Source organism: Haliotis rufescens, unplaced genomic scaffold (genome assembly GCF_023055435.1).
Source record: "Haliotis rufescens isolate VD_foot unplaced genomic scaffold, xgHalRufe1.0.p SCAF_10, whole genome shotgun sequence".
In the NCBI taxonomy this organism is placed as follows: Eukaryota; Metazoa; Mollusca; class Gastropoda; order Lepetellida; family Haliotidae; genus Haliotis; species Haliotis rufescens.
In genome coordinates, this window is record NW_025963780.1 from 17517959 (window position 1) to 17532445 (window position 14487).

The 14487-nt window shown below is 40.3% G+C and overlaps 1 protein-coding gene across 1 annotated transcript; it reads right to left on the minus strand.

Annotated features, from left to right (window-relative positions):
* Positions 1–2026: 2026 nt before the first annotated feature.
* On the minus strand, positions 2027–2416 carry LOC125374578. Its single transcript, XM_048385473.1, has one exon. The coding sequence runs from the start codon at positions 2414–2416 to the stop codon at positions 2027–2029; it is 390 nt and encodes a 129-aa protein (XP_048241430.1).
* Positions 2417–14487: the final 12071 nt, after the last annotated feature.

The following is a 14487-nucleotide window of genomic DNA, read 5'->3' on the forward strand; positions in this document are numbered from 1 at the left end:
GTTATCAGTTCCATATCATTTTCAAATGTCGTGTCTACGTGCACATGGTTATCTCCAACTCCCGTGATCATACCCCATGGCGTACGTGTGTCATCTGGCTGTTGTTGACGGGAAATCAAACTGTAAACATGGAAGAAATTGTTATCAGTGTATTTCGTATGGCGTGAGTCACGAACGCGTGACAGCCATATTTGGATGTGATGCAATACGAGATGTCGAACGTCACGTCCCTGTGTACGCGAATATTTTCTTTGCGTTTTTGAAACGTTTCGGAAAGGAAGAGTACATATGCGCAACCCTGCACGCACGCACGCACACGCACATACATATATCTATATATATATCTCTCTCTCTATATATATATATGTATGTATGTATGTGTGTGTGTGTGTGTGTGTGTGTACGCACGTACGTACGTACGTACGTATGTACGCACGCTCGCACACACTCGCACACCACTTTATGCCGACGCACACATACACACGCACACCCCCACGGACGTACGCAAGTACACACACACACACTGACAGACGTACGCAAGTACACACACACACACTGACAGACGTACGCAAGTATACACACACACACTGACAGACGAACGCAAGTATACACACACACATACACACACACACACACACACACTTACAGACGTACGCAAGTACACACACACTCACACCGAAGGACATACGCAACTACATATCGCTCACACACACATATATACACACACACACTGACAGACGTACGCAAGTTCACACACACTCACACCGACTGACATACTCAAGTACATATCACACACACACTCACACCGGCGGACATACGCAAGTACATATCACACATACACTGACAGACGTACGCAAGTACATATCGCTCACACACACACACACACACACACACACACACACACACACACACACACACACACACACACACACACACACACACACACACACACACACACACACACACACACACAACACAAACAAACACACACACACACACACACACACACACACACACACACACACACACACACACACACACACACACACACACACACACACACCGGTAAGCTTCTATTATCAATACTGGCTCTCACTTAATGTTGCTTCTTTCTTCACCCTATACTAAATGTGTACTGCTGTAGTGTCAAATGTGACACCCTCTTTGCTTTACAAAAACAGTCCGTTGGGCTCCAAATGAGAACGATGAATTGCAAAATAACTCAAAATCGGGAATAGTCCATTAAATGTCAATACGGTACACGGCAATGAATACCCAACTATATCTGCTGTTTGTTATTTTTATTCCCATCACTGTAAAAAGTTGTTTTAGGAACCATAATGTTGTGATGTGTACAAATTGACATCTTGAACGGAGGGGGCACACCGGTAGGAGCAACAGCGCAAACACGCACGTGCAACACAACGGTACGGGGAATGGAAGCATAAGTGGGGTTGTCTCTAGTATAATTATAATCGCAATCTGATTCGCTCATGTCACAGCCCTCGTCATTGCTAATAGTCACAACTATAGGTGGGACTGATGCTTGCTGAAGTCCATCATGTGACCAATATATTGACTCTATCTCCTTGACGACATTGGTAACGCAACGGTGGTGCCATGTCTCCACTGTTACCAGACCAAGGGATTTATTTACTAGCTTTTCAACATCCCACAAGTTAAACGTTCTGTTCAAACGTAAAACGTCAACTTTGACGATACCCCATATCAACTCTATTAAGTTCAGATCGTTGGTTAGGGGCAAGTCGTAAGACGACGTGACCTTGACCTTTAATGTAATTGTCAAACATATGTACACTGGCTCAGGTTTGTTAGATTTGGTGGTTCACCGAGTTGTGATTTTGTATCCCTGGAAGGAAAGGTAATATTCGTCCGTTGCAGCCACGTAACCATATCTCCTTTGAGGCCATTAGACATCCAGTATTGCTGTCTGGATCCTGCATTCTGTGATATGGTGCATTGTCCATGATAATAAAGGACTGTGCAGGCAATGGTGCATTGTCCGTCATAATAAGGGACTAGCAGGCAATGGTGCATTGTCCGTGATAATAAGGGACTTGGAAGGCAATGGTGCATTGTCCATGATAATAAGGGACTGTGCAGGCAATGGTGCATTGTCCGTCATAATAAGGGACTGGGCAGGCAATGGTGCATTGTCCATGATAATAAGGGACTGGGCAGGCAATGGTGCATTGTCCTTGATAATAAGGGGCTGGGCAGGCAATGGTGCATTGCCAATGATAATAAAGGACTTGGCAGGCAGTGTTGCATTGTCCATGATAATAAGGGACTTGGCAGGCAGTGTTGCATTGTCCATGATAATAAGGGACTTGGCAGGCAATGGTGCATTATCGATAATAATAAGGGACTTGGCAGGCAATGGTGCATTGTCCATGATAATAAGGGACCTGGCAGTCAATGGTGCATTGTCCATGATAATAAGGGACTTGGAAGGCAATGGTGAATTGTCAATGATAATAAGAGACTTTGAGGCAGTGTTGCATTGTCCATGATAATAAGGGACTTGGAAGGCAATGGTGCATTGTGCATGATAATAAAGGACTTGGCAGGCAATGGTGCATTGTCTATGATAATAAGGGACTTGGCAGGCAATGGTGCATTGTCCATGATAATAAGGGACTTGGAAGGCAATGGTGCATTGTCAATGATAATAAAGGACTTGGCAGGCAATGATGCATTGTCCATGATAATAAGGGACTTGGAAGGCAATGGTGCATTGTCAATGATAATAAAGGACTTGGCAGGCAGTGTTGCATTGTCCATGATAATAAGGGACTGTGCAGGCAATGGTGAATTGTCCATGATAATAAGAGACTTTGAAGGCAATGGTGCATTGTCCATGATAATAAGGGACTTGGCAGGCAATGGTGCATTGTCCATGATAATAAGGGACTGGGCAGGCAATGGTGCATTGTCCATGATAATAAGAAACTTGGCACCTAATGGTGCATTGTCCATGATAATAAAGGACTTTGCAGGCAATGGTGCATTGTCCATGATAATAAGGGACTTGGAAGGCAGTGGTGCATTGTCCATGATAATAAGGGACTTGGCAGGCAATGGTGCATTGTCCATGATAATAAGGGACTTGGCAGGCAGTGTTGCATTGTCCATGATGATAAAGGACTTGGAAGGCAATGGTGCATTGTTCATGATAATGATGGACTTGGCAGGCAGTGTTACATTGTCCATGATAATAAGGGACTGTGCAGGCAATATTACATTGTCCATGATAATAAGGGACTTGGAAGGCAATGGTGCATTGTCCATGATAATAAGGGACTTGGCACCTAATGGTGCATTGTCCATGATAATAAGGGACTTGGAATGCAATGGTGCATTGTCCATGATGATAAAGGACTTGGAAGGCAATAGTGCATTGTTCATGATAATGAGGGACTTGGCAGGCAGTGTTGCATTGTTCATGATGATAAAGGACTTGGAAGGCAATAGTGCATTGTTCATGATAATGAGGGACTTGGCAGGCAGTGTTACATTGTCCATGATAATAAGGGACTGTGCAGGCAATATTGCATTGTCCATGATAATAAGGGACTTGGCAGGCAATAGTGCATTGTCCGTGATAATAAATATATGTGGTTTCATATTAGTTTTTGACATTATCGCTTCACATTTCAGTGACTCAATAGCTACTTGAAAGTACATTTTCCATGTTTCGGTTGTTTTTATACATGATTTATAACATATTTGTATGAAAAATTGTGTTAATTTGCAAAAGGTAACGATAAAAGTAAGTGAAACATCAAAATATTGAAAAACAGAATCTATGTCCCTTATGGGCCACCGTAGCTTCACACTGAACGTAATCGTTGTGCCCCCTTATGTTCAAGATATCAACTTGTACACATAACAACATGATAGCTACTGGTACAGCTTTTTCCAGTGACAGGAATTAAAAAACAAACAGCAGATATTGTTGGGTACAGGGTATTCATTGCCGTGTACCGTAATGCATATTGCATGCATGCACAGATAATCCACAAACAGACAAAAAATGTGCTGTAACCGCCCTCAATTTGACACCGCATGCGTAACAACCGACCTCAATGTTACATCGTATGCGTTATAAACGTCCTCAGTGTCATACCATATGCGATATAACTGACCTCAATGAGACACCATGTGTTATAACCGCCCTCAATGTTACATCGTATGCGTTATAAACGCCCTCAGTGTCATACCATATGCGATATAACTGACCTCAATGAGACACCATGTGTAATAACCGCCCTCAATGTGACACTGTATGCGTTATAACCGTCCGTGATGTGACACCTATATTTTCATTTCATTTCAGTACGTGTAGGCCTCAGACCTTTGTGTACATACATATGGCAATGTACAAACGAGTGTGCACTACATACAGGTAAAAAATAGCATATAGACATTACATATAATCTATGAACATTATCAGGATGTAACTGAACACCAAAGGAACATTCTGTCTCCATTTCTACAACCAACTGATTGATAAAAAACTGAAATAGGAAAGGGCTTGGCATGCAACCTTGTCTTACGCCCAAGGAGCAATACAACATACCAGACATACTATTATTTGACTTCACACATGTCTTGACACAATTTTAATTTGACTGCAACATCTTCCCCATTTTTTAGCTCAAGCCGTGCTTATAAGAAAAATTCCACAAAAGAGGCAGCTGTATAGTGTCAAAGGCCTTAGAAAAGTCAATAAAAAACGACGTTTAAAAACAAAACAGTTATCCATAGTCGAATACCCCTTTGGAAAGTCGGGTTGACATTCTGATATTTTAACAAGAGCATGTTCCCAAAATACAAGTCTCTTACTTAAAAAGGAATAGACTAAAATCTAGTCTCTGAAATGAACATATCGTACATAAAAAAACAGTTGTTCAGTTATCTTAATAAAAATATAATAAAAAGGAGCCCAGTAACTCTCTTCATTCTCAGATACTGCAGTGATCTAGACTTGCCAAATATTATAGACTTGCATGGGCTGTATTTGATATATATTTGTATCAGGGTCTGTAAGACAGACTAAAAAAGGAAGTCAATACTTCACTACGAATACTCAACAAAGTGATCGCCCTGTCATTATCTACAACTGAGGCTCGCCTTTTTATGCAGAGGGATTAATATTGCCGTAGGCCTCGAGCTCGGTTATCAATATTAACTTAAAAAATGTCATCATAATTATCGCTCATGTTTTTAACAAAGACACTTTACCAAGTCAACATACCATGGGGGTTTATTATATCGTTCACGTATAGATCTTTTATAGATCACAGAATACCGCCCCTGTGAACAGAGAAACGACTTCACACCCACCCGAGAGAGAACGTGGAACTGCATTCTCTAGCATATCAGTGGTAGAAGCTGGCGTGATATTTGAAAGAAATGTTGCTTTTAGTGAATCAGTCCACTTATACTGGAACTGTAACCTGTTACACTTTCCCTTTGTGGCTACATCCATACTGTTCCTAAGATCACTGAAGTGAACTGGCGATGCTGGGATTCAGAACGTGACAGTAGATCAATCAGGGCTATATGGCTGAACATGTTATAACCGTCCTCAATGTGACACCATGCGACCATGTGTTATAACAGTCCTCAATGTAACACCATGTGTTATAACCGTCCTCAATTTGACACCATGTGTTATTACCACCCTCAATGTGACACCGTGTGTTATTACCACCCTCAATGTGACACCGTGTGTTATAACCGTTCTCAATTTTACACCATGTGTTATTACCACCCTCATTAATATTTGTGACACCATGTGTTATAACCGTCCTCAATTTGACACCATGTGTTATTACCGTCCTCAATGTGACACCATGTTATAACCATCCTCAGTGCTGTACCATATGTATTATAACCGTCCTCAGTGTGACACCATGTGTTATAACCGTCCTCAATGTGACACCATGTGTTATAACAGCCCTTAATATGACACCATGTGTGATTACCACCCTCAATGTGGCACCATGTGTTATTTCCACCCTCAATACGACACCGTGTGTTATAACCGCCCTCAATGTGACACCATGTGTTATAACCGCCCTCAATGTGACACCATGTGTTATAACCGTCCTCAATGTGACACCCTGTGTATTAACCTTCCTCAATGTGACACCATGTGTTACAACAGCCCTCAATGTGACACCGTGTTATTACCATCCTCAATGTGACACAATGTGTTATAACCGTCCTCAATATGACACCATGTGTTATAACCGTCCTTAATGTGACACCGTGTGTTAAAACCTACCTCAATGTGACACCGTGTGTTATAACCGTCCTCAATGAGACACCCTGTGTATTAACCTTCCTCAATGTGACACCATGTGTTACAACAGCCCTCAATGTGACACCGTGTTATTACCACCCTCAATGTGACACAATGTGTTATAACCGTCCTTAATGTGACACCGTGTGTTAAAACCTACCTCAATGTGACACCGTGTGTTATATCCGTCCTCAATGAGACACCCTGTGTATTAACCTTCCTCAATGTGACACCATGTGTTACAACAGCCCTCAATGTGACACCGTGTGTTATTACCACCTTCAATGTGACACAATGTGTTATAACCGTCCACAATGTGACACCATGTAAAACCGTCCTCAATATGACACCATGTGTTATAACCGTCCTTAATGTGACACAGTGTGTTAAAACCGTCCTCAATGTGACACCGTGTGTTATTACCACCCTCAATGTGACATCATGTGTTACAACCGTCCTCAATGTGACACCATATGTTATTACCACCCTCAATGTGACACCATGTGTTATTTCCACCCTCAATATGACACCGTGTCTTATAACCCTCTTCAATGTGACACCATGTGTTATAACCGTCCTCAATGTGACACAATGTGTTATAACCGTCCACAATATGTCATCATGTGTTATAACCGTCCTCAATGCGACACGTGTGTTATTACAGCCTCAATGTGACACCATGTGTTATAACAGCCCTCAATATGACACCATGTGTTAAAACCGTCCTCAGTGCTGTACCATATGTATTATTACCGTCCTCAATGTGACACCATGTGTTATTACCACCCTCAATGTGACACCATGTGTTATTACTCCTCCAATGTGACACCATGTGTTAAAACCGTCCTCAATGTGACGCCATGTGTTATAACAGCCCTCAATATATGGCACCATATGTTATAACAGCCCTCAATGTGACACCATATGTTATAACATCCCTCAATATGACACCATGTGTTATAACCGCCCTCAATGTGACACCATGTGTTATAACCGCCCTCAATGTGACACCATGTGTTATAGCCGTCCTCAATGTGACACCATATGTTATAACAGCCCTCAATATGACACCATGTGTTATAACCGCCCTCAATGTGACACCATGTGTTATAACCGCCCTCAATATATACCAGGAAGCAGATTACGCTGTTATCGTCAAGCGCCAACACACTGACTTAAAACACTCAACCCCCGCTCATGATATAGTCTCATATCAAATAGCCTTATTTTAAAAGCGTAACAAGTTCTAATTTTCCGATGAAAGCCAGTGACATGTTTCTATACCCAGAAACCTAAATTGAATGACATTAACTACTGTGACAATGTCTAGTTGACTGCCTTCTTCATTGCTCCCCGTTAAATTCTATCATATAATATGACGCAGTACTTATGACCAACTGGAGAAACAGCGTTCTTGTACCAACATTTCGGCAGGTTTCGATGTTCAGACATTGATCAAAGAGATCAATATCACATGTAAATACTTCAAAGGATACACGTACAATCGGGAAGGGTGGTGCTTAACTTTATTGCCTTGTGTATCGTCGTGTTGTTTGGAGAGTAAGACGACTATGTCACTTAGAGTGCATTTCATTTTCATTCAATGAGTGAGTGAGTTTGGTTAAACGCTGCTTTTAACAGTATTAAAGTTATATCACGGGGTGTCATCTTAATGTGGGGGAAGTCGATGACAAATCTAGACACATAATCCTTCAACCCGAAATAGCTTCGTTGTTATTGTATGTCAGCCTACAAGGCGTGTTAGAGAAAGTTCTGGCGCGTTATAAACATGGCATTTCACATCTAACTTTAGCAGTTGTTCACCAGGATTGACCTTTTCCACGAATTCACCATTACATACACAATCACAGCGCATGCGCACTTCATACGTGACGCATAACCACGCAAGTTATTTATTGGAAACACTATCTGCAGTTCTAACAAACTATATACTATGACTTGTTACTAAATCACAAAAAAGTGCACATAGCGCCTTATTATCATGTTTATATTTTAAAGCCTAACCCAGACACACTAAACAGGCCCAAAGGGAACAGCAAACTGACTATGTCATATTTCATCGTATATTTGTTGTTAAACGCCAAACTCCGAATATTCGATGTTCAGACATTTATTAAACAGAGATCAATATCACATGTAGATAATTCATAGGACACATGTACGGGAAGGGTGTTGCTCAACTACATGTCCTGGTGTATCGTCGTGTTGTAAGGAGAGTAGGCCAGGTTACGTATAGTCCAGCTACATGGCCTGGTGTATCGTCGTGTTGTAAGGAGAGTAAGCCAGGTTACGTATAGTCCAGCTACATGGCCTGGTGTATCGTCGTGTTGTAAGGAGAGTACGCCAGGTTACGTATAGTCCAGCTACATGGCCTGGTGTATCGTCGTGTTGTAAGGAGAGTAAGCCAGGTTACGTATAGTCCAGCTACATGGCCTGGTGTATCGTCGTGTTGTAAGGAGAGTAAGCCAGGTTACGTATAGTCCAGCTACATGGCCTGGTGTATCGTCGTGTTGTAAGGAGAGTAGGCCAGGTTACGTATAGTCCAGCTACATGGCCTGGTGTATCGTCGTGTTGTAAGGAGAGAAGGCCAGGTTACGTATAGTCCAGCTACATGTCCTGGTGTATCGTCGTGTTGTAATGAGTGTAAGTCAGGTTACGTATAGTAGTATAGGTAATGGGGGTTCTGGACCACTTCCACTGGAGCCGGATTCATATACCTATACTGCTACTACAGGTGGCATTTTTTATGCCAAAATGATTATGCGATTCAATGATAGTCATGAGATTAAGTTAAATTGGGTCTAGCTCACCAATACCTGGGGCCAATCATTGCTTTAGATGAGCCTAAATGGTAATAAAAATATTCTTGATTATTTTTATCGATAAAGCGATGTTCAACATTTTCATTAAGTTCTTCGTTAATTTTACTAGGAGACCAGACTATATAACTACACTCTTTTTGTAAATTGATAAGAAACAATTGATAACCGTATTTGGTTGGTTTGACATCACTGATATAATAAAAACCTTGTGGTAATTCTTTCCATTTAATAGCTTTCTCCATTATTATATATTTATGTAAGCAATTGTCTAAATGTGATCAAACGATAGTAAGCAATCTATTTTTAATCTCCAACCAGTTCTTTGGTTTTGGCACGGAATAATTGACGCGCTTGTTGCCTCCCCTCTTCTATGAACTTTTTTTTCTCGTCTTCGCTAATACCACTGGTCTTACGAGATTTTGATCGAATCTCCTGCTTCATTTTATTGTATTTGTTGAGTTCCGACAGCACTAAACGAAACTCATCCTCGGATATCTTACAATCGGCCATTGCTGTCGAAATATGATCCTCGATGCTGTTCAACTTTGCTTCGGCGAGTATCCGAATATTATCGTGTTTTAATGCTTTCTTTTGTAACCCACGAGAAATGAATTTTATCGCTATTCCTGCCAGTCCCGAGACTCCAGCGGCTATTTCCATGCCGAGCACGATAGGCGCGGCGATTATAGTTGATTTCAACCGATACCCGCTACACCGAGTCCCATGCCAGATACTACAAGAGCGGTGTCAACTCCGTCCAGAGCATTCACGGCTCTGCGATACTTTTTATACAATCCAAGTCTCAACTCCCTATCCTTCCCTATTCGATGTTTTATGTCGCTTATTTAATGTAATCGAAATCCATCAACAGTTTCCATCTTTTCAAATGCTTCACCGAGCGCCGGATATAAACTCATAGTGTATATAACGATCATATAATAGTCTTTAATTGGTCTTGCTTAAATGTTTTGAGACTATACATCAACCTTATCAAATGTATATTATACGGCAATAATATCTTAGAAAGAGAAATACTACCACTTTTAATAATTTGGACCCCCTCGAGGGTTGCAACGGGCGATGCTCCGATATGAATAATACTGCAACGTTGACGCTCGTGATTCTTGAACCATTTAATCGATAGACCTGGTAATATTTCGAAGGCATCTACCGGTGCATCTCCGAACAAGACTTCAATAATAAGCGTAGAAAGATTAGGTATTGCACTTAGGTTAACTTTAATTTCTTCGAATTCAGTAACCAAATTTAAACTAATGTTTTTTAAGTCCGGACGACTATATAACATATGACCTGGGTTTCCTGGCAGGGGAGTGACCAACACACTTTTTCGTTTTGACGGGATATAAGCCGCGAGTACGATGCCACTATTTATTATCTTAGTTAAATTATGTCCCTTACCCATCATCACATAAGGTGGGGTAATGACGATATTCAATAGCCACTCGATGTTTGCTTCGACCATAGTCCATTTTTTATCGTCGTTGCGAGTAATATTGTACGAAGTGTTTTTAAGGAGTCTACTAACGTCGACATCGCTTAAATCTCCTAGATTACCCGTGAATGTGACTTCTTTCCGCTTGTATACATTATCGTGTAAGTGTAAAGCGTATAACTTACCATTGTCACCGGGTTTATCAAATCCTTCCGTGTCTCCGAGATCGGAAAGCGCAATTGTATTACATTTTCTTACTGTTCCAGGGCCTGATGCATCAACCATTATTTTTAATATGGAGTGTTACGCTTAAGTATCCTATATGTACAGGTTGGTGTTTTACATCTAATACAGAAATTTTGAGGTCTGAAATAATACCCCGCTTTAATTTTTTATATTGTAATGACGAGAAAGATTCCGTTCTACCGCTATTATATTTTTCATTTTTCACTGGAACACTTCTTAGCAGAGTTGAAGGACTTTCTTGTTGAATATTATCTGTCGTACTGATTTGATCAAGATGGATGCACAACTCTTTATAGGGAACTAAATCGGGCAATGTATTTCCATGTTGTGTTTCGTTAGAACTTATAATTTTAAGCTCAAATCCAAGTGTAATTCCTAAGTATGGGATAAGAATTACACCATTTTCTCCAGTGTCGATTTTCAGCATCCCATTCGATTCATTTTGTGAGAGACTAATTCCATTAGGCTTAAAAATTTCATCATTGAGTGAGCATACGCTGTAATACCCATCAGGTATAGTAATGTATTTGTCAGGAGCATCTTCATCTAATATATGTATCCTATTATTAATTTTCGCAGCACTTATATTGGTCCACAGTGGGTAATACGTTACATCGCATAGAGCTACTTCGAGTTGTCCATCCGAGTTATCGATAGTACGAAGCAGTTGAATAGACTGACCATTTGTTATTCCCAGGAGTGTAACATACATATCAAATATACAATGATACTATATCATAACTTAAATATGGAATCAACCATTATATAATATGGAGTGTTACACTTAAGTATCCTATATGTACTGGTTGGTGTTTTACATCTAATACAGAAATTTTAAGGTCTGAAATAATACCCCCCTGCAATTTTTTATATTGTAATAACGAGAAAGATTCCGTTCTACCGCTATTATATTTTTCATTTTTCACTGGAACACTTCTGAGAAGAGTTGAAGGACTTTCTTGTTGAATATTATCCGTCGTGCTTATTTGATCAAGATGAATGAACAACTCTTTATAGGGAACTAAATAGGGTAAATCATAAGTTGCAATCACTAATGAGCCGCGTGATAATGTTACTCCCTTTCCCAATCCAATTGTGTATCCTAAGTTATCACTAATAACTATTTTTCCATATCCATTGATGACTTTCACTTTCCCAGTCGCCTCATTTTGTGTGATACTAATTTTACCAGTATTATCAAATTCTATATCAGACTTAAAATAATCATCATTGAGTGAGCTTATGCTGTAATACCCATCAGGTATAGTAATAATTCTATTAATTCTATTTTGGTCATCTATTACAAATATCTCATTATTTTTTCTCGCAGCACTTATATTGGTCCACAGTGGGTAATACGTTACATCGCATAGAGCTACTTCGAGTTGTCCATCCGAGTTATCGATAGTACGAAGCAGTTCAATAGACTGACCATTTGTTATTCCAGGTAGTGTAACATACATATTAAATATACAATGATACTATATCATAACTTAAATATGAAATCGAGATACATTACTAATCAATCGATTATAGTAACTGCCTCTGGTGCTGAATTTTTCGTTAAATTCCCAGATATCTTTGAAAAGTACAGGGTCACGGCAACTAGCGATAAAATGGTGCACGATTGGTTTCACAATCCGATGCAATTTTGGCAGAATCAGTTAAACTTTGCCATATGGTGTGCCACAACGGGTTGTGGCGTATCTGTTAATGCCCCAGGATTTATGCTAAATAAGTCTGTTTTATTATTTCACGTGTATTATCAGATTAGACGTATACTTAAAGAAATTAGTGCTCCATTACCGCAGGATCGAGCGTGGAATTCCACAAATAATCCGTATAATAGGTCCGCGTATGAGCGTATTTGTAATGAATTTAATATTTCTACGAGTAAAGATTGGCGCATTAAAGGAGCAAACCATGGTCTAGGTGTTCCGTACAGCGGACAAAGAACTGTTAAAGAAGTCAGCGATGATTTAGTTAAAAAAACTCATCAACCATTCAATCCATTTAAATTCTTACAGAAAGACAATCTTTTTGTAAGATTGCATAATCTTAATCATGGCTGGGAACTTTCGAGTAACGATTGGAGAGGTTCCCTTATGAGTTTTAAGGGTGGTTTGGCGTATATTGTTACAAAATTTATACAAATGAACGATACCGCAAACGCTTGGAATGAATTTCTTAATGATAAAACGGAAAATAATTTTACTAACCCAGGATTTGTAAGATTTAATGAATCGATAAGAACTTATGTATGGGCAATTCTCGGTTCACAATCGCAAACACGAACGTCCATTATCGGTACTGGGACGGCGCTCGATGCACAAAAACAGTTTGTCGCAAACGTGGAGGACGCCATTAATTCACCAGTTGACATACCATCGTCTATAAAGCGTTTTCAAGATGCATTACAATACGCTCAATCCAAAGTGGACTTCGTTTATGCGCTGGGACTATACATGTCTCCGAGTAATATGGAACTTAAGATCGGTCAAGTGATAGGCTATAATAATAAAATTGTTATCGCTACCGATCAACAAAAACCAGGTATAAATTCAGATATTAACGTCGAATTAATAACGCAAACGATCACGGGCGAAAAGGGAATAGTCAAACCGCAAACACCAACTATCGCTCAACCATCTACTCACGCACAAGTACCACCGCATATTGAGGCTAAAAATCAACAACATATCGATGAAAAAACAGCGCTCGTAGTGGGTGGAGTCTCGGTTGGCTTACTCATGATTTGGTTAAATAGTTCTTAGCGAACACGTACAACAGCCCTGCAATTGCTACGATCAACAATTGCTACAATTAGTTTTGACTAAGCCAAGTGGTGGTCTTAGCTAATAAATTCAATAGCCAGGAAACAACACTCCCTATTATACCGGGAAGTGCGGCTGCGGCTTTCTCAGCGAGCTTTCCCAGTGCTGAACCTAATGCTTTTAAATGCTTTTTTATCCACTCTTTAATACCATTTTTATCGCTAGGAGGTGAACCTCCACCTGTACTACCACCTGTTAACGAGAGAGTCAAAGTCGATATAATAAATCCCAATGCGGTTAAAATACTGGCAATGGTTATTCCCTGTTCTCTGAACAATGTTTTAATTTTATCGGCCAGTGTAGTGTCATCGTTGAGGACTTGATCGATAGTTTCTCGAATACGACTGATTTGCGAACGAAGTGCCTTTCTATTACTGGAAGCAGCTTCGAGGCGGGCCGATCTTTCGTCTTCTAAGTTACGCAATCTTTCCGCTACGCGGCGTCTACTGAACTCATCGCCCGCCTGTTCGAGTTTTGTTTTCTCTTGAGCTATATGCTTGTCGATTTCAGATATCTTGGCTATATTATTGATGAGTTCTCCCCGCATAGTTCGCATTGCCTTGTCAAGACCTCGTAATTCCCTAATACTAAACTCCGAATATGGTGATACACTGACCGTGGAATTATCGTAATAGGTATCTAAGATTTCTCCGAGTCCGTTCGTGGCCACATTAGAGGCTTCTTCCAAATTTTCTGTGTTACCGAGTTCAGTACGCACGGTTTGAAGAACCTTAGTAGTCTTCGCGGGAAGTTTTGCTCGTCCGTATTCTACAAAAC

Excerpts from the sequence above, each read along its gene's own strand:
- LOC125374578 (XM_048385473.1), bottom strand. The coding sequence starts at position 2,416 with ATGGACAATGCACCATTGCCTGCCAAGTCCCTTATTATTATCGATAAT.